The sequence below is a fragment of the Orcinus orca genome, chromosome 11 (assembly GCF_937001465.1).
Source record: "Orcinus orca chromosome 11, mOrcOrc1.1, whole genome shotgun sequence".
NCBI lineage: Eukaryota > Metazoa > Chordata > Mammalia > Artiodactyla > Delphinidae > Orcinus > Orcinus orca.
Window position 1 is genome coordinate 2,792,162 of NC_064569.1, and position 19,464 is coordinate 2,811,625.

Sequence of the window (19,464 nt, forward strand, 5' to 3'; positions counted from 1 at the left end):
CCATCACAAACCCCTGATTTTAGGGTTAATTGGTTTTTTCTTTGCACAGACCTGAACTAAATAAAAAATAAATACTAATTTTACTAAGTAGATTTCCATGTTTAAATGAGGGATCCATACAGAAAAAAGTTGTCTTAAAAAAAAAAAATTCCCTATCGCAGTATTTTCCCACCTGAAGAACAAGGGGAATAAAACAGAATGTTATTAGTCAGCCTGAAGTTTGACAGCTTCCAAAGTCTTAACTGTGGAGACCAGTGGGTCCTTAGTATTAAGAAGGTAGTTCAAAATACTAACTAGCAGTCTCATTAGTTTCTAGTTTATACGTTATTCAGCTTTGCTAAAAGAGCTGAACCGGATTAGTGGGTTCAAAAATAAGCAGCTAAGATAAACTTGTTATTTTTCACTACTAATTATATTTTAAGGAATTATAAGAAGTAGAGATCTACAAATTAGAACTTTCAAGATGTTGGAACCTGTAGAATTGTTTTATATCCTAATCCTATTTCCTCACTGTCCCATCCATACTCTATTAGCTATGGACGTAAGAAAGGTAGATGGCAACCATTTCAAACTTCTTATTGACACATTAGATTTCTACTTCAATACCAAGAGGTCAGTGCGAAATGATGACTGCGAAGATAAAAAGTCAACTAGGAGTATCTTTAGCAACCCTGCGCGCTTCCCCCAGGACTCACACAACACAGACACACCAGGTGGCTGGTGCTGCAGCTGTTGGTGCTGATCTGCCTCGGGCTCCTCGGGCTCTACTTGTGTGGAAACAGAAGCTGAAGTGGTAGAGGCCGCAGGTCCACCAGTGCACGTCGAAGGGGGCTGCTGGGCTCCTGCCTGGGAAGCACTGGACTGCTGCTCCCCCTGCTGTTTGAGGCTGCTCTCTTCCTGCTTTCTTTTTTCTTGCTCCTCCCGCACCAACTGACGCTGTTCTCGCTTTCTCTTAATTAATGACACTCTATCTTTGATGGCTTTTGCCATGGTCTTGTGATCACCTTCACAGACATACCCAGAGTCTACCTGAAGGATAAAAGGGTACATTAGGAAGCAACAGGATATCAAAAGGAAACAAACCAAACACAAAAAAAGGTACTTTTGGGGAGAAAAGTAGAGAAGAAGGGGAAGAAGGAACTCTCTAAGGACTGGTCTTAACCAAACTGTGAAACTACTGGTCTGCATTATGCACTTCACCACCATATTCTGAGATACTCATGGGGTGGGTGCTATTATCTTTGTAGAAACTTATGGGGTACATGTACCTTCACTAACTATAACAACAAAACAATGGGGAACCTAAACACCAAAGTTTTTATTTATTTATTTTTATTTTAAATTTTTATTTATTTATCTTGGTTGCACCAGGTCTTAGTTGCAGCATGGGTGCTCTTTAGTTGTGGTATGCATGTGGGATCTAGTTCCCTGACCAGGGATCGAACCCGAGTCCCCTGCATTGGAGGGCAGATTCTTAACCACTGCACCACCAGGGAAGTCCCAACATCAAAGTTTTTAAACCAAAAGGCTCATTCTATTATATTCACTCTATTTCCCGCTCACATGTAACCATCAATATTAATATTAATATTAACCTGTGTTGCTTTTACTTCCTTTCACTAGACAACCACTTAACCAGATAAGACAACTGTGGTAAATATATGAAGGTTAAAAATAAAAACCTCAAACAGTATAAAAACCTGACAATTAAAAATAAGTACCTCTTTCATACCTGACCCCTTCTCAGAGGTAAGTAGTACTGAATGGTTCTAACACATTCTAGCAGAGACAGTCTGTGAGTATCTTTGCACAGTAAATGGCTATTTAGGCACCATGGCAAGCCTAAGATGGGTGAAGAGTTTCCTTTCTGAACAGTGATCTTTTAGACATACTTCAAAAATGATTCACCAAGGGCTGCCTACTAATAATTGATCTTGAAAACTCCCTTTGAAGTAAAAACAATGTGTGATCTATTTATAGGGTTTATCCAGATGACTGATCAAAGGCTACTGTATCAGTATTTAGAAAACATACCTTGTCATTCTAACTAAATAGGTTATACTAATTAGGAGCCAGTCAACCTTACAGACTTTCAAAATTACTTCAGAATGCTTTCTGGTTTGTTCTCTCTCTTTCTGTATGTCTGTCTGCCCGCCTGCCTGTCTGTCCGTCCATCCATCCTTATACGTATCTATGTCTATATACATCTCCTAATATACACGTATCTATGTCTATACATGTCTCTTAAAATAAAAATAGCTTTTAGGGCCATTAATCAACACAATTTTATATCAGTGGAATATGCCATACACACTGCTTCATAAACTGCTTTTCTGCTCAACAGTATCAATGTATATAAGTCTACATCAATTTTTAAATGGCTGATTAGTGTTAATTTACCATTTCTTGAGCAACCTCTTCTGGCACATCTCTCTCCAAGTCAAAGGAAAACTCAATAGCTTCATTGTCTTTGTATTTCCCCTTTAATTTCTTAATATCTTCAATACGTAGCCATAATTTAATGGCTATCTTTTCGCCATCATCTTCTTCTGCTAATTCTACCCGTACCCCTGTTTCCTCCTGGAAGAAGGCATGGTTCAAAAGGTCTTTGATAGAGTATCTTCAAAAGAGAGGGGAAAGAAACAAAAAACAAAATACCATTAGATTTAAAAGATACTTTTCAAGTATGGCTGATTATTGTTATTGGAATAATGAAAACAGACTGCAAAAAGAAGAACAAGGGAAATTCTGTAACTCATTCTACATTGCTCCATTTGAACAGTGATTATAGTTTTATTCAAGTTACAGAACATCAGAACAATCTCATTTATGAATAAGAGCTCAAAGTGATACTTTTAAAATCTAATAATCTAATCTCATCTTAGTTAATACTGTACTAATAATAGCGAGTAATACACAGAATGTCATAGCTTCAAAATATCACATAATCATTTACATAGTGCTTATAGTTAACAAAAAATCTCGTATGCATGATCTCATCTGATCCTTGACCAACATCCAATTAAATATCATTTCCTGATTATTAGGAAATGGATCCTCAGAGAGACTGACAATCTTGCTCACAGTTATAAAAGTCATAAATGGTGGAATCAAAACTCGAAAATCTTTTTATTTCTAGTACATTACCTTCTACTACAGCAACCTTTATTTACTCCAATATATCCTCTCAATTCTTTGTTCAACACCTTGTGTACTAGGCAAGCAGAAGTCTGATTGTGGAACAATTTTCTCTAGATAAATGGTCTCAAAATACCAGTAATCTAGTAAACTGTTCCATCCAGTAAAGAAACAAGAGTAACACACTCTAAGACTGGAGACAAATATTCCTTTATTTATAGTTTTTAAAAAAAGTTCTTAAAGAGATTAAAGACTCTCCTTTTTAATCAGTGTATATGAAAATAGAAACCCAACTAAATTTCTACTAAAAAGCCTTAAAGATCATGATGTTAAGTTCTTCCAAATAACAAAGTTGTGGAAAGAATATGAGACTGGAGAAGTGAAGATATGGAATTCTTTAATTTGGTTGATGTACCTGATCACTTGCATTCTTCAGGAGGTAGATTATGCTCAATTTACAATTTCTATCTGCACTACCTGGTCTACTTTTTCTTCTTTGGAGGGTGAGGGGGGATGGTGAAAGTAGATTATTTTTCAAAAACAGACACTGGACCTTTGCCATGCCTAACGGGTGATGAATCAGCTATATGGCAGATCAGATACTTGCCCCTCCTCTGAGAAAAGTCCTCTGTAAGCATAAATGACTAAGCCAGATCTCCTCCCAAGCTCTGGGTGAAGTCGTCTCTTTTTACTCAAAGGAATTTTGACATTTTGCTCTTCTTCAGTTCTGGCATAGTAACAGCAAATCAAGACCTGCATAGCTGAGTTGATTTTAAAGAGCCAATGTTTTATTTCATCTTTTAGAATTCAATGGGTAAAGGACTAAGGAACAGATCTGCTGCATTAAGGACAGAACCCTACTGAGTTTTACAAATCATGCTGATGCTGTAAGTAGTTCTTACTGAATACAGCAGCTATGTTTAAGGTGGTTTTGGTTTAATTAAACTCTACCAAACCACATTCTTACAACATTTCAGTATACCAAATGTGAATACTACCTTCAATGGACAGAACTCTACTTTTAAAGATATTACAAGACAGGGCTTCCCTGGTGGCGCAGTGGTTGAGAGTCCACCTGCCAATGCAGGGGACACGGGTTTGTGCCCCGGTCCGGGAAGAACCCACATGCCGCGGAGCAGCTGGGCCCATGAGCCATGGCCGCTGAGCCTGCGCGTCCGGAGCCTGTGCTCCGCAACGGGAGAGGCCACAACAGTGAGAGGCCCGTGTACCGCAAAAAAAAAAAAAGAAAAAAAAAAAGATATTACAAGACATAAACAGAGAAACTAATCACAAGTAAAGTATTAAATACACCTTAGATTGAGTGTTCTATTGAGAGCCTATTACACTTGAAGTTTTTGTTTAAGCAATACCCAGGTCAAAAGAGACAACTTACCTTTCATCTTTGTTTTGCCGTATGCATCCTTCAATAATTTCCTTCACTTCAGGAATTGCTACTTTGTCAAAACTGGCTGGCTTCACCCCCTGAAAATCATAAAAATAGCGACAGAAACAGGTTAACAAAGACAGGGACTTTGAACTTTATTTTTACTTGCCTCTTAAGGTTCTACTAGATTCCTTCTTACCATCCTGGCTTTTTTATGATTTGCCTGCAGGATCTAGTCCATGCAGGGTTAGAGCTCGGAAGTGGCAATTTGGCCCCTTCGAGATAACAACAGGGAATAGTTAAGGTAGTGGAGTCACTCACTTCCATGGCTTCATATGGCTAGCGAAAAATTTAGGCTGTTGTTAACATCTTTTGCTGTGTTTCAGGTAATGGAAGTTACTGGCTAAAAAGAAGGCCAAATGTTCTAATTGGTTAGAAGATCTTCTGTTCAACCTCGTTCCCTAACACATTAATCAGCATAACATTTATGGGCATGAATTCGCATGCTCAGTTTGGCAAGTATTCTATTATTCTATTCTGGCAAGTATTCTAGTATACTTGCTCAGTTTGGCAAGTATTCTATTTTGGCAAGTATTCTAGTATTCTATTATTATATGTTACATTATATATGTTATGCTATATAATAATTCTATTATTATATGTTATATATATGTATTCTATATATTATATGTCTATTTTATACCTTAACAACCTCAACCAGAAGAATCTGGATTGGTTTGGCATAACTGGATAACTGAAGAGCAAACTGTCTTGTACATATGAAACATAAAATCACAAGTGATACATCAGACCCATACGAAAGACAAGCTCTCCAATTAATCTCCGAAGAAAATTCAATACTAAACAGTATCACAGTAGTATTTTAGAATCTTCACAAAGTGTAAATTTTTTGCAAATAAAATTTCAACAGTGTGTGGAAAATATATATAAGAAAGAAGAATAACAAACTACTCCTGTCTGAGAGGTGGTATGGAGAAAAACATCTCATTATCTATTCTTGCCTCATCTAAGTAACCACATGGATTGATTTGAAGTAGCAACACCGATATACTGTGCAAGTGGCACGGTAAGTCTATAACCACATAACACACAGGGAGTAGGAAACAGGAGACAGGACTAGAAAAGTTAGAATATATTATAAATTATAACAAGCTACTGTCTCAGTGATGATATATATTAGAATTAGTGATATAATTTGATAAATCACAGAAATGTGTGTAATCTCTCACAGATTGAAATGAAATATATCAAATGGTTAGCTCTAAAGTCTTTAAATACTAGGGTTGTGGTGGGATAATTCTCATCAATTACTCACTACATTATTCAAAGGTTCTAAAGATAAATCAATCAATCAATTAATTAATTTAAAAAGGGGAAGAGACTTCCCTGGTGGCGCAGTGGTTAAGAATTGGCCTGCCAATGCAGGGGACACGGGTTCGAGCCCTGGTCCGGGAAGATCCCACATGCTGCGGAGTAACTAAGCCCATGTGCCACAACTACTGAGCCTGCGCTCTAGAGCCCGCGAGCCACAACTACAGAGCCCACGCGCCTACAGCCCGTGCTCTGCAACGAGAAGCCACCACAATGAGAAGCCCACGCACTGCAACGAAGAGTAGCCCCCACTCGCCACAACTAGAGAAAGCCTGCACACAGCAACAAAGACCCAACACAGCCAAAAATAATCAATCAATTAATCAATCATTTTTTTTTAAAAAGTCCTGATTTGGAGGAGTCTCCCTCTAGGGCTAACTTTCCACAACACGAAACTGTCTAATAAGGCTGACCCTAAAGTTAAAAATCCATGTATTTAAAATGTTTGTTTCTAAGTAATGACTACAAAGATAAGTATTTGTATTTTCCTCAATCTTTTTATTTTTCAAGGCCAGCTAAGTTTTCCAACTAGTCTTTGTCTTCACATAATCATTCTAGTGAAAACAAAAAAATAATGCTGCTGAAGCAAAAGAATGCTTTAACTGAGCAAGCTGGTATGGTATTTCAAATTAAAGCTAAAGAAAACAGGAACTGTTTTAAGGAAAAAAAGGACGATACTCACTAAAAGTTCTCTGGTAGTAGAAACACCGGGAATTTTGTTTTATATTTGTTTTTCTACAATAAACATGTAAAAGTATATAAAAGCAAACTTTTAAGATGCTATTTATGAATATAATGGGAAAAACAATCTAGAATACCATATATTAAGTTCTTAGAACATTCACTATTGGCAGAAAATTATCTGAAGGACTGTTCTTTGCTAAAATTGGACATTAATACACAGTTGGCCTTTGCATGTAAAGACATTCCATATGTTACAGGGAAGTAGTTAAAAGAGGATATAGACTATGATTAGAAAAAATGTTCCTACTTCCATAAACACATACACTTTAGAGGAATGTAGTTTAGCCTTCTGGCAATAAAACTCTACATACTGAGTTAATAAATCACACCTATACTGACTATATTAAAAGACTCTTCTGTTTCAATTTAGCATAGGCATATTGGAAAGATCAAAGGATGTAACAGAAGACTTGAAATCACTGTGAACTGGACAAGCAGAAGCAGCTCTGAGCTTCAGAGTCCCTCTCAACAAATGGGGATAATACCTGTCCAACTATATTAATGGGAACTAGAATCATATGTGATTATCTAGGTTGACATCTCTTTGAATTATTAAGTTTGCTGACCTAAGGCACACCTCTGACTTCAAAGGCCATCACCAAAGATAATAAAGCTTACAGTTAAAAGGAAGCAAAGGATTCTCTTCGAAAAATAATCACCAAGATCCACAGTGAACCTGCTTTCATCCTTGGTTGTCCTTAAAAATAACCCTCTTGTTAATCCTACCTATGCAGACATACATACATTCATGACTTTACAAACAGGAATTCCTATTTACAAGTAGAAATGCTAGTTGAACAAATGAGATATAAGGTCATAATGACAAAACCAGCAACTACGCATCATATAACATGTTGACTCTGCTAGGTTAAGCTGCTTTCTCAACATATAGCCAAGATTTAGGTACAGAAAATTCCATACCAATGCTACACAACATATTCAGATGCCACTGCTGCCTTAAAAAATGTTGCAGGTGCCAAGACAGCCAATAAAACGGGAGACAGTCCAGCAGCTGGTATTAAAACATTACCCACTGAGATAACGAAAAAGACAAGAAGAAATCTCAGCAACCATCAAGAAACCAGAATTATCAAAATATCTAACAGAAGTATTCTGAATCATTTGCAAAGAAGCAAGAATATCTAGGGATTATATCCTAAAAATGACCAAAAAAAAAAAAAAAAAAAAGTAACAATGAGCATGAAACGTCAATGACCCTGAAAGTGACCTACAGAAAACGCATCTGGAACACATGATGGAAAGCTGCTTAAAATAAACAAGCACACGTTTCAATACACAGCACTCATCATACTTAGAGGCTTCTTGTTCTTAAGAGATAAGAGAACTCTAATATGTATAAAATGGATAACTAATAAGAACCCGCTGTATAAAAAAATAAAATTCAAAAATTAAAAGAGAGAGAAGAGAACTCTATTTTTTTATAATTGATAATTTTTTAAAATTAAAAAGTTGGTTTAAGATTATTCTAAAACACGATTTAAGCACCAGACAGAACAAAATAATGATGAGAAAATGTTTTAATGATAATTTTTCATCTTTTTTCCTTTTAATTTATGTATTTCAACAAAGATAATCAACTTAGAGTCTGAAAATCCTTCAAATATCACCTCTTTTCTATACTGTCTGATTTAGCCCCAGAGAGTCCTATTCTAGTCCTGTTCTGACCAGCAGAAGCCAAGTTTTGCTCACCTATTCTGAATGAGGCTCAAAAATACAAAACAGAAAAGTGCTAAGGCAGATAAATTGGGCTAATGTTTTACATATAAGAAAAATTAAGTTAGTTAAAGACACGCACCCTGTCACTCCATCCTTCCAGAGCTAGCAACCTGCCAGCTCTAGAAATATTCTTCCTTACTGTTATAATTCACAGGACCTCTCTTTAGGCAGCAGTGCCATATTATGTGTTTTGACATGGGACAGTAACATGTTTCTCTGCATTAAACAAAAGAACTTCTTGAACAGCTAATGTACATTCATTTAAGACACTTCTGCGATTATATAAAATTATATATTCTCTTAAACAAAAAAACAAAGGTGACTCTTGTGCAGTCTTAAATGGAGTACAAAAAGAAAACAATAACAACAATTGTGACTCTCCAAGGGCACACCGAGAGTTGATATTTTTTAAAAAAAAGAGTTGATAAAAATGTTTATAAAATATGTTGCTTTATTTAAACTAAGAAAAATCCCAAACACATACATGCATCTTACAGACTAAGTTTTTCTGTCAATTCTATATACTTATAGTTTGCAACTAATCTGCTGGAATAATAAAAGTGAGTCATAATAAAAATATAAGTGAGTCATAATATAGTATTCTCTGGTTCAATCTTCTACCTCTTAAAGAGTGTCAGCACTTGCTTCTTAAAAACTTACGTTTCAAATGTGTTAAGGTAACATTTTCCTTTTCATAAGAGCAAAACTTTTCCTAACCATTCAGAATTGAGAAAAGTCTCCTTCCTCCTCATACAAAATGTTGTGTAAGTTAACTAAACTACAAAACTAACTTATTTTAAAAAGCATTCTGAACTAAACACTCTCAATACTTTAACTGAAACTTTCCACACATATCATCAAATGGCTACAACATACCTTTTGTATACACTGGAAATTCTTACCCACCTCATTTACACAATCCTTTTGAGGACAGCAGCAGCAATGAGAATTTACGATGACAAACACTGAACAAAAATCTCTCTTTGTAAAATCCATCAGAAAAGGCAAAATAGACTTGTTATAGTTAGAGGAAAATGAGGGGGGAAATATATAAGATGTAAATTAACAGAGTAACTTAGCCCACAGCATAAGCAAGGCAGACATCAAAATCAGGCTGAAGTTTCGTTTCTTGTTTAACACTAGCCATGCTTCCCCAACTCTCAGACATAAGTTTCCTCTGAGCCAACAATGTACTTATTCTAGATCGGCCCTTTAAACAAAACTACATGCCAAACAGCAAGGAAACTTAGTCTGCTACTCCTCCTCCTGCTTCTCCTCCAACAGCAGCAGATCCCTAAACAAGCAAAATAAGATTTTTTTTACTTGCTCAAAGCTCCACCCATTATGTCCACAGGTTCTGCCTCCTTGACATCAAAACCTACACCAGAAATCTGTTTATCTAAACACCCCCTTCCCCTTAATCATGTTGAAACTATGCTTTAAAAGAAAATGGGGAACGAATTCAATGACCAAAATGTAAACTAAGAATATACAGCCAAAAGAACACTGGACAAGGAAATCCCAATACTGGGAATGAGTTCCTAGTTCAACCTCTCATGCACCAAGTTTGTGTGACCTGGGCCATATTCCTTAAACTCACTTGAAAAGTGAGCATAATAGTTCTTGTTAACCTAATTTAAAAAGTGGTGACATTAAGGTAAACTGCCTTACCACTGTCTCATGGTACGTTAAAAAAAAATTAAATAGCTGTGAACAGCTTCTTATCACCCAGAAGTGATAAGAATTTATCCTTCTCCGTTCCCTCCTATTATTAAAAGCCTCAATATGAAGATCTACCTAAAGACATTTCTATTTGCCAGGAAGATCTCATGGAGCCAAATGACTACTACTTTGATTTTAGTGATTAAGGAAAGGTTTTTCTTCATGCCATTAACAAAGATGGTAGAAAAAGCACTGTTCACTGCAATATTATAATGGATAACATAACACAGTGCTATCCCTTGTAATTTGGTAAGCCTGAATCCCCATCAAGACAGTGGGTACTAAGGCTTTAATTACTCAGTAACAGGAGGATAAGGGCTTAGAAGTTATTTGGTAGGATTATTTCTACTCTAAAGGCTAGAAATGACTATTATTTCTAACAAGCTGTCTCAAAGTAGTTGCCACAGATCTCTTGCTCAACACAATTTGTCACTACAAAGTACACTAAGTAGGCAGTGTAGGATGCCAGCTATTGCTCATAAATACAGCAATGCGGTCCACCAATGCCTCTGACTTAAGTGTCTGACCAAAGCTGCTTAGGACTATGCTAAGCTAAATGAAAACAGAAGAGCCAGAAAACGGGCACCACGCTCCCTGCTTCAGAGGTTCATCAGACATAAACACGTGAGTAGGTTTTTAAACTTTACTGTGCAACAAACAAAACCAAAAATGAGGTAGCTTTTTTTGGACAGTGGTATAATGTAGGCACAAATATCTAGATCTATGAAGATGAGCCTTTTTTTATATATCGAAAGAAAAGTTTTCAATGTATACAATAAAAATACCATTCACATACACGTTAACAGTTTATATGTCTAAACTCTACTTCTTCCTTCTCTTCAAGTCAGTGCCTTTCTCTGGATTTCCTCCATTTCTTTCAATGGTATCATTATTTCCAGAATAGAAACCTTAGTCTTCTTGGATGCTTCTTCTCCCACAATATTTAAGTACTATTATTCTCTAGGAGCTCTTTAAACAATGAGAAATGTTTAAAACAGCTCATATATAGTTCTGCTGCTAGTACTCCTACTGCCCCTCCAAAAGCCAAAGATCTCTGGTTGGACAAAATGAGATTTTTACTGGCTTGTTACTTCTCAAAATCATTGCTTCTTCTGCATAACAACTGTGACCACCAAAATCCAGATTATCAACACCTCACCTCTTTAAACTTAGACCAATTTAAGATGGGTCTCACTGTTTCTATTCTCTCCAATTTGTATTTTACATCGTGGCCAGCTCAATCATCTGGCTTCATCTAATCATGTGACATTTAACCATTTCCAATCATCTGACATCATTTAACTCACAACACATTACTCAAATATGGTTAACAGTTCTCCACACCTACAAGATGACCACAGGATCACAGATCTAGAAAGAATCTGAGTTAGAGTCCCAACTTGTTCAAATGAGAAAACTGTAGATCAAAGAGATTAATGCCATGTCAAAGATGGAATTAATTCATTAATTCACTGGCATCTATGAGGTGTCATGTCCAGTCTAGTCTAGTATGTATAAGACACCTACTAGATTTACCGCATTACCTTCAGCACCTAGAATACAACAAATAGAGCCTATATTCTAGTGGGTAAGGGCCTAGTCAATGGTAAAGCAAAAACTAGAATCCAGATTCAACAATGTCTAGTTCAGTGTTACTTCTAGCCCACATTATAGTGCTTTTAATTTCCTTAATCTGGGGTGAGAAGCCCTCACAAGTCAACTTCTACCTACTTCTCTGCTCCTATCCCCCCCAAATAAGTCCAGCCAAATTAGTTACTTTTTCACTGAATACTTAATGCACATTTTCACAAGAATATTCTTTCTACTGCTCCCTTTTTCAGTCAACTGAGTCCTACCCTTCTTTCAAGGTATACCTCAAATCACACATAGAGAGAAGGTGGCAACTACAAAGTATTTGTATGAATCTTCTGGCATATAAATTATTTACAAGATACCAAGAAACTCAATACTATTATAATTTACTTAAGCACAGCAGAAACCATCTCTCTATATCCTATCAGTTTTTATTCTGTAGTCTAATGCTGTGTGAATTATAGATCAACATTCAGTTGGGATACGTAAAACTAGCTTTTCTGTGAAATTCTGAAATAGGGATTTCACAATTGTTTTTTAGCGCCGAAAATGTTGGGAATGATACCCAACTGTTTGGTTTAAGATTAATGGTCTGATTAAGACCCTTTAATATTAATCAAATCACAGGACAGTAATAGAATGACTTTGAAAATCATGCAAAATGTTCCTAAGATACACCCTATGATACATCAAGTTTTCTCTTATGTGTATAATTTAAATTTATTGGATGGAAGTAGGAATAAAATTTATAAAGGAATCATTTCAGCTAATTCCAGTGGATTTAGATCTCTGGGATATCACACACACACAAAAAATCCAACTGCTAAAGAAAAAAATACGAAGTTTCTCCCAACTTTTCAAACCCTATCTATAATTAGGAATCAGCTTCACTTGTTTCTGTAAAAAAGTAGGGTGAAATGCAATCTGTTATATAAAAGCCAAAAGGAATTTCACCCCAACTGCTTTGATTCTGTTTTTCCCAGACAGAATGTTCAAACCTTGCAATCCAAAGGCTAATGGAATCAGTGACAAAGTCAAATTACACAAACAAAGTAATTAAAAATCCCCATTATTTCTAACTTGGTTGTTATGAGGCTGGATTCAGCCAGATTCTTACTGGTATGAACCATTAGTTTACAGGAATTTGAACATACCTTATGATCCCATTGGAAAACAAGCCTCTTCAAACTCCCTACCAAATCCAACTAGCTCTATCCAAGGAAATTAGCTGACCTCATGACTCCCCAAGGCTCATTACTCTCTGGATACATGAAAGCTTGTGTACTGCTCCAATCTCAAATGCACTATCCTCCATATAAAAAACTGATGCCACTGCTTACCATAGTTTCTATTCTTTTAATAGCAGACAAAAACTGTGCTAAGTACATTACTACTCTTATTTGGATCTTTTCATTGCCAATGGCAGAAAACTTCAAGATAAGTTTTTCTCTTTTGAACAAGGATCATGAACCCTGTTAAACAGGGGCTCAAACCTGTGACACCAATCTTAGACTTATGCTACCCACGTACCCTAAATTTTTTTTCCCTTGAAATCTAGGGAAAAAAGTTTACAAAACAGAAACAGGAAAAGGAAAACATTTTAAGGTTTGTATTAGTGTTATGTTAGAGATGCTTGATTTCTGACCCTACTATTAGTATTTCTCCTTCATGTCCTTGGGCAAAATGCTTAACCTCTGAATCTATCTTCTCACCTGTAAAATGAAGGTATTATCTACTTATCAAAATACAAAAGATTAAAATAAGATAGTATGTGTAAAGCACTTTGCAAGGTGATTGGCAAGAAGCAAGATGATAAATAAATGTGAGCTCATTTTCACTCATTTAAAACTTGGCTTTATTTTAAGTTCATTAAACACATTTTAAACACTGCTATTTGTTGAATGTTGCTAGGTAAAAGAATAGAACAAGAGACAACTTATTTCACTACTAAGCATGTCATAATGATGTTAATGGTAATAATGGCAATGCCTAATAAGTACTGACTGCTAACTGATTTAGGCACTTTTCTCATTTAATCCTCATTACCAGCTTAGGCTCAGAGAAGTTAATTAACTTGTCCAAGGTTTCAGCTAGGAAATGACATTGCTGGGATCTGAACTCAAGCAGACCCAACTCCAGAGCCCATTTCCTCCACAGGCAACATTGTGTTTCACTCCCTATAGTTCTGTATTCGTGTATTCATCTCGCAAACACTGACTGAGTGCCTATTACCTGCCAGGCTCTAAGCACTAGGAAAACAGCCAAGAACAACTCAAATAAAACCCCCACAACCCACAGAATTTATATTCTAATTGGGGCTTTAGATAAACACTGTTAGGCTGTGATAAAAGCCATGAAGAAAAATAAAACCATAGGGGATAGAAGTAAAGTGTGTGCACACCTAAGACTGTTTTAGATGGATGGGCAGGAAAGGCCTCTCTGAGACCTCAATGAAATGCATGTGCAGAACAATGACACACAACAGTTCTTTATCAGTGCACCACAGAATATAGTTATTAAGCCGGTACATTACCCATTTACCCCTTCACATTGGCACTTACACAGACAGGTTTAAATGCCCTCAGGTCACAGACTGACACTGTACTAGACATTTATGAATTCAGTACAGAATTTTGACATGAGCAGGGGACCTGGAATCAGAATAACAGAATAACTCTGTTATTTTCTAGATATGTAATCATGGGCTAGCCATCCTGGGCTTCAGATTTTTATTTTAAAGTGTAGACAACAGCAGTAGTAAACCACCCCCAATGAGGTTTGTTGGAAGAATTAAATTACATAATAATGCAAAGTGTTTAATGCAATGTCTGAGACATAGGATGTATATGTGTTAATATTTACACTGCTATCATCTGCTATTTACATGGCAGTTGTACCACTGCAAGGCCAGACATGTAGTAGTGAACTGGTCTACAGAGGAAAAAAACCCCTGTCCTTGAGACGCTCAGTTCTCATGGGGGGGGACAACAGTTAATATCAATATAATTATCATTATAGTATATTAATAAGACAGAGGTTGAGTATGATGGAAATACTGAAGGGGCAACAATATTAGCATGACTTTCTTCAAAAATCCTAGGACTTCCCTGGTGGCGCAGTGGTTAAGAATCCGCCTGACAATGCAGGGGACACGGATTTGATCCCTGGTCCGGGAAGATCCCACATGCCGTGGAGCAACTAAGCCCATGTGCCACGGCTCCTGAGCCTGCGCACCACAACTACTGAAGCCCACGCTCCCTAGAGCCTGCACACTGGAACTACTAAAGCCCATGCTCTGCAATAAAAGAAGCCACCACAATGAGAAGCCCGCACAGCGCAGCAAACAGTAACCCCTGCTCGCCGCAACTAGAGAAAGCCCATGTGCACCAACGAAGACCCAACACAGCCAAAAAAAAAAAAAACCCTAGAAATATTTCTGGTAAAGAGCTCCAGACGACCGGGGTTACTGGCTCATTCCTTCATACAGATCTGCCTTAGCATCCCTGACACAGGCCAATAAAGCTCTCAATTTAAACCAACTTTCTCAGGAATACTGTCTCTGACTCTCTCAATGAGATCAAAACCCTGTACCTCATTATGTCTATAAAATCCACGTGCTTTATTATATTTACTACTTCAATGTTTACCTTCCCTACAAGAAGGTGAAAGAACACTGAAGCATATATCTTGTTCACTGCTGTATCCTCAACCTGGCACACAGAAGACACCTAACTAATGGCTGTTAAGTAAGTGAATAATCGTTAAAATAAATTGAAAAGAAACTGAGAACTAGAGTTTATGATTCAACTGACTAGAGTTCTGTGATCTTCAAACCTGAAAAAGTAATCCTAGGCTGTTAAACACTCTTCTTTGTATCCCATTTCTAAGATAGTGCCAAACCCATAGGAGGCCTTGTGAGTTTAGGAGGGGGCAGTTCACTGACTACTATTGGTAAACAGGCGGAGCATAGTAGATCTGGGATGGAAACCAGGAATCTGGAGTGGCAGGGGGCAGTCTGCATTAGGGAGTTTGATGATCTCTCGATGGATAACCAAACATGTTTCCTTAATAAATGTGCAATCGTTAGGCAGACCAATGCTGACATATCCTTTAAAAAATTAGTTCAATTTACACCCAAAGCAAACTTAAGGGAAAGTACAATACTTCAAGGTGTATTTCAATAGAGTCACCACTAATGCTTATACAATCATATAAATCATTGTATAATCAAGGTAAACTCCCCACACATTTATCTCAGCACCCAAAACATGAGAAAAACTTCAGAAAATTAAAAAAGGACATAGCCCTTTTTATTCTTCACTGGAAGCCAGAAGATGGGAATGGAGGTTAGTGAAACCAAGACAGAGTTTCCCAGATAAGAAATATAATAACTGAAGTACAGAATAACGGACTGTAGATAATACAGAGCTCAGTTTTCACAGCTGAGAGGAAAAACAAAGAACAAGTAAATGCCTGCAGTATCCTCAGAGACCAAGGGTTCCAAAAGTTCCAACTGACTTAACTCCTCAAGCTTTTTATTCCAGCTTTTCCATGGCTTGACTTACTATTTTGCGTTTTTAAAAAGCAACTCTTGAATAGGCAGAAAAAAATGCAATTAAATAGGGTTAGATTTCTAAGTCAACTTGGTTACTTATAATGCTAGTAAAAAGGTTCCATGAACAATGGAACAAAAATTTATTCAAATAATGCTTGATATACAATATTTAGTCTTTTTTTTTTTTAATTTAACCAAAAATAAGGTATACAGAACTGGAAGGGACCTGAGGTGATCACTGTTGTAGCTCACACTTCTCAAACTTTAATGTACACACAAATCATCTTTGGATCTTGTAAAATGCTGGTTTTGACTCAATCCGTCTGGGACGCGGCCAAAATTTTACATTTTTATAATAACAAGTGTCCTAGGATGCCAATTCTGCTGGTTGTGGGGACTGCACTTTGCACAGCAAAGATCTCAATAGTGATTTGAGAACTGATGGAAGAGCATGTGAATAGATGACTTTTTCAAATGCCTTTCTAGTCCTGGAATTTTGACTCTATTAAAGTTATTGTTTTCTGCTCTAGTTGTACCAAACAGCTTTTCCCATTCTACAAAAATATATTGTATATGTACATATATAAAGTGTATGAGTTTCTACTTGCTACTATTCAATTCCACGTTAGTAGGATAATTTTAGTATTTCTAAGGTGACCTTATTTTGCAGGGTAAACTCAACTGTCCCAAATTGACATAGTGTCTAACTTGACTATATCTGGGATTCCTTTAATTGAATCATTTATTCTTCAAAGTATCACTGAGTGCCTACAATGTGCCATATGCTATGCTACAAACACAAAACTATAAACAAAGATTTAATAAGTCGGGCTCTAGGACAATACCTTTTAAAACACTGTATATTTCATCCTTCCTGTTCCCAATTCCTCTCCAGAGGTGAGGGTGGCTATAGGTTCAAACAGTTTAAACAATAAGAAAAGGAGGAAGAAACTACAGAAATAGAAAGAAATAAAACCTGTTGAACATTAAAAATGTGCTACATTCATACAATGCAATATTATTCAGCTACAAAAAGGACTGAAGTACTGATTCATGCTAAAACATGGATAAACCTTAAAAATGGTTACGCTAAATCAAAGCATAACACAGAAACAAAGTGTAACACAAAAGGCCACATATTTTATGATTCTATTCGTATGAAATGTCCACAACAGGCAAATCAAATCCATAAAGACAGAAAGTAGATTAGTGCTTGCCAGGGGCTGGGTGGAAGAGGAATGTGGAGTGACTGCTAACAGGTGTGCGGTTTCTTTTTTGGGGTGATGGAGTGGCATTAGTGGTGTCGATTGCAGAACACTGTAAATACACTAAAACCCACTGAATTTTACACCTTCAAATGATTTAAATGGAGAATTTCATGGTATGTGAACTTTATCTTAAAAAAGAAAAAAAACACAACCCATTGACAAACTGAAAAAAGGGTAAATACTACACTAAGACTATGGAAACAGTGATATTGGTCTTTCTAGGGTCTATTAAACTAACGCCAAACACTTTTTTCATTTGAGAAGGGGATTTTCTTCTCAAGTGAGCTGGAGTTTGTGTTTGCAAATAAAGATTCATTTGTTGATTAGACAGTATCTCAAATGCATTATCTTAAAAATCAAATTAATTTGTTTTCTTTACTTTTATCAAATTATTGCTTATATAAACTTTTATCTGATTTTATGGCAGTGCTGTGTCTGACAGTCTGAAGCCAAAGAACACTGCTTTTAGCCCTGAGCCTCCGGTGAGTAGATTTAATCAATAGGGTTTACACTATTTTTCACCTACTCATCCTATACAGTCATTATATTTAACCAGTTAAACATATTTAGTGGGTAAGGTATAAAACAAGGTAGAATTTAATACAGGTCACCCATAAATTCTGCATTAAAAAACAAAACAGGGCTTCCCTGGTGGCGCAGTGGTTGAGAGTTCGCCTGCTGATGCAGGGGACGTGGGTTCGTGACCCGGTCCGGGAAGATCCCACAGGCCGCGAAGCGGCTGGTCCCGTGACCTGTGGCCGCTGGGCCTGCGTGTCCGGAGCCTGTGCTCCGCAACGGGAGAGGCCACAACAGTGAGAGGCCCACGTACAGCCAAAAAAAAAAAAAAAAACAGTCCTACCATATAATTTATAACTTTATTTCTTTAAATAGCAGAGTTATTTTTTAGACTTCATTTTACATAAAGAAACTAAAATTCCATGATCCCTCGAGATATTTTAAGTAAAAACCTTTATTTGTTTAGAGAAATAGTCAGGAATTGAATTCACAAGATTAATTAGAGACACCTATCACTAGACAACCCGGTAATGCCTAGGCAGTGTCTCTAACAGCAAAGCACTGTCTGATGGTTCACAACAAAATCTACCAAGTTTCAAAGTAGAAATATTGCAAGACCCACAAAGAAGGCTGGTGGCTGAGAGACAGTAGAGAATGTTTAAATATATGGCTATCTGATGGATACTTCATTCTTCTGGTCTATTCACTATCAAAACATTCAGTACTGCTGGAAGGTAAATAAAAGATATTTGTTAATAAGTCTTTGTGTTTAAAATCCAGAATGATCACCTCAAGCAGTAGTACTGGGTTTAAGATGCTATTTATTCTTAGGCAATAGAAAGAATAAATATGGCCAGTGAAAAATGGGTGTTACATTAAAACCTGTTATGTTTTCGCCACAGAATTAAAGTGATAGTTCTACTCTTAACAGAGAGAAAAGACTGCCCACAAATTATCAGAGCTAATAATTTAAGTAACTACTTGCTCACACTGAGATTCTCCTGCCTACTCCAAGTACAGAGGCTAATAGCATTCTAGTAGAACATTATCACCACTTTTGCAGATTAGAAATTAGTTACAGAACTCTTCAGAGGAGAATTTTTTAAGAAGTTCTGGTGTCATGTGTTTGATTTTTGAAATTTATTTATTTTTTTATACAGCAGGTTCTTATTAGTTGTCCATTTTATACATATTAGTGTATATATGTCAGTCCCAATCTCCCAATTCATCCCATCCCACCCTGCCACTTTCCCCCCTTGGTGTCCATACGTTTGCTCTCTACATCTGTGTCTCTATTTCTGTCCTGCAAACCGGTTCATCTGTGCCATTTTTCTAGGTTCCACATATATGTGTTAATATACGATATTTGTTTTTCTCTTTCTGGTGTCATGTGTTTAGAATCGGAGTCAGCAACA

The 19,464-nt window shown here is 36.6% G+C and overlaps 1 protein-coding gene across 16 annotated transcripts in view; it reads right to left on the minus strand.

Annotated features, from left to right (window-relative positions):
- WNK1 (WNK lysine deficient protein kinase 1) overlaps positions 1-19,464 on the minus strand; it is a 136,295-nt gene that overhangs the window by 43,310 nt on the left and 73,521 nt on the right. For 14 of the 16 annotated variants that reach the window (XM_033404144.2, XM_033404147.2, XM_033404143.2 and 11 more), the window contains exons 5-7: positions 4,532-4,620; positions 2,401-2,620; positions 696-1,029 (exon numbers count right to left, since the gene is read on the minus strand). In XM_033404144.2, coding sequence (XP_033260035.1) covers positions 696-1,029; positions 2,401-2,620; positions 4,532-4,620 — 643 coding nt within the window. The remainder of the gene's footprint in view (positions 1-695; positions 1,030-2,400; positions 2,621-4,531; positions 4,621-19,464) is intronic. The other 2 variants (XM_049694784.1, XM_049694783.1) reach the window with 1 other exon arrangement.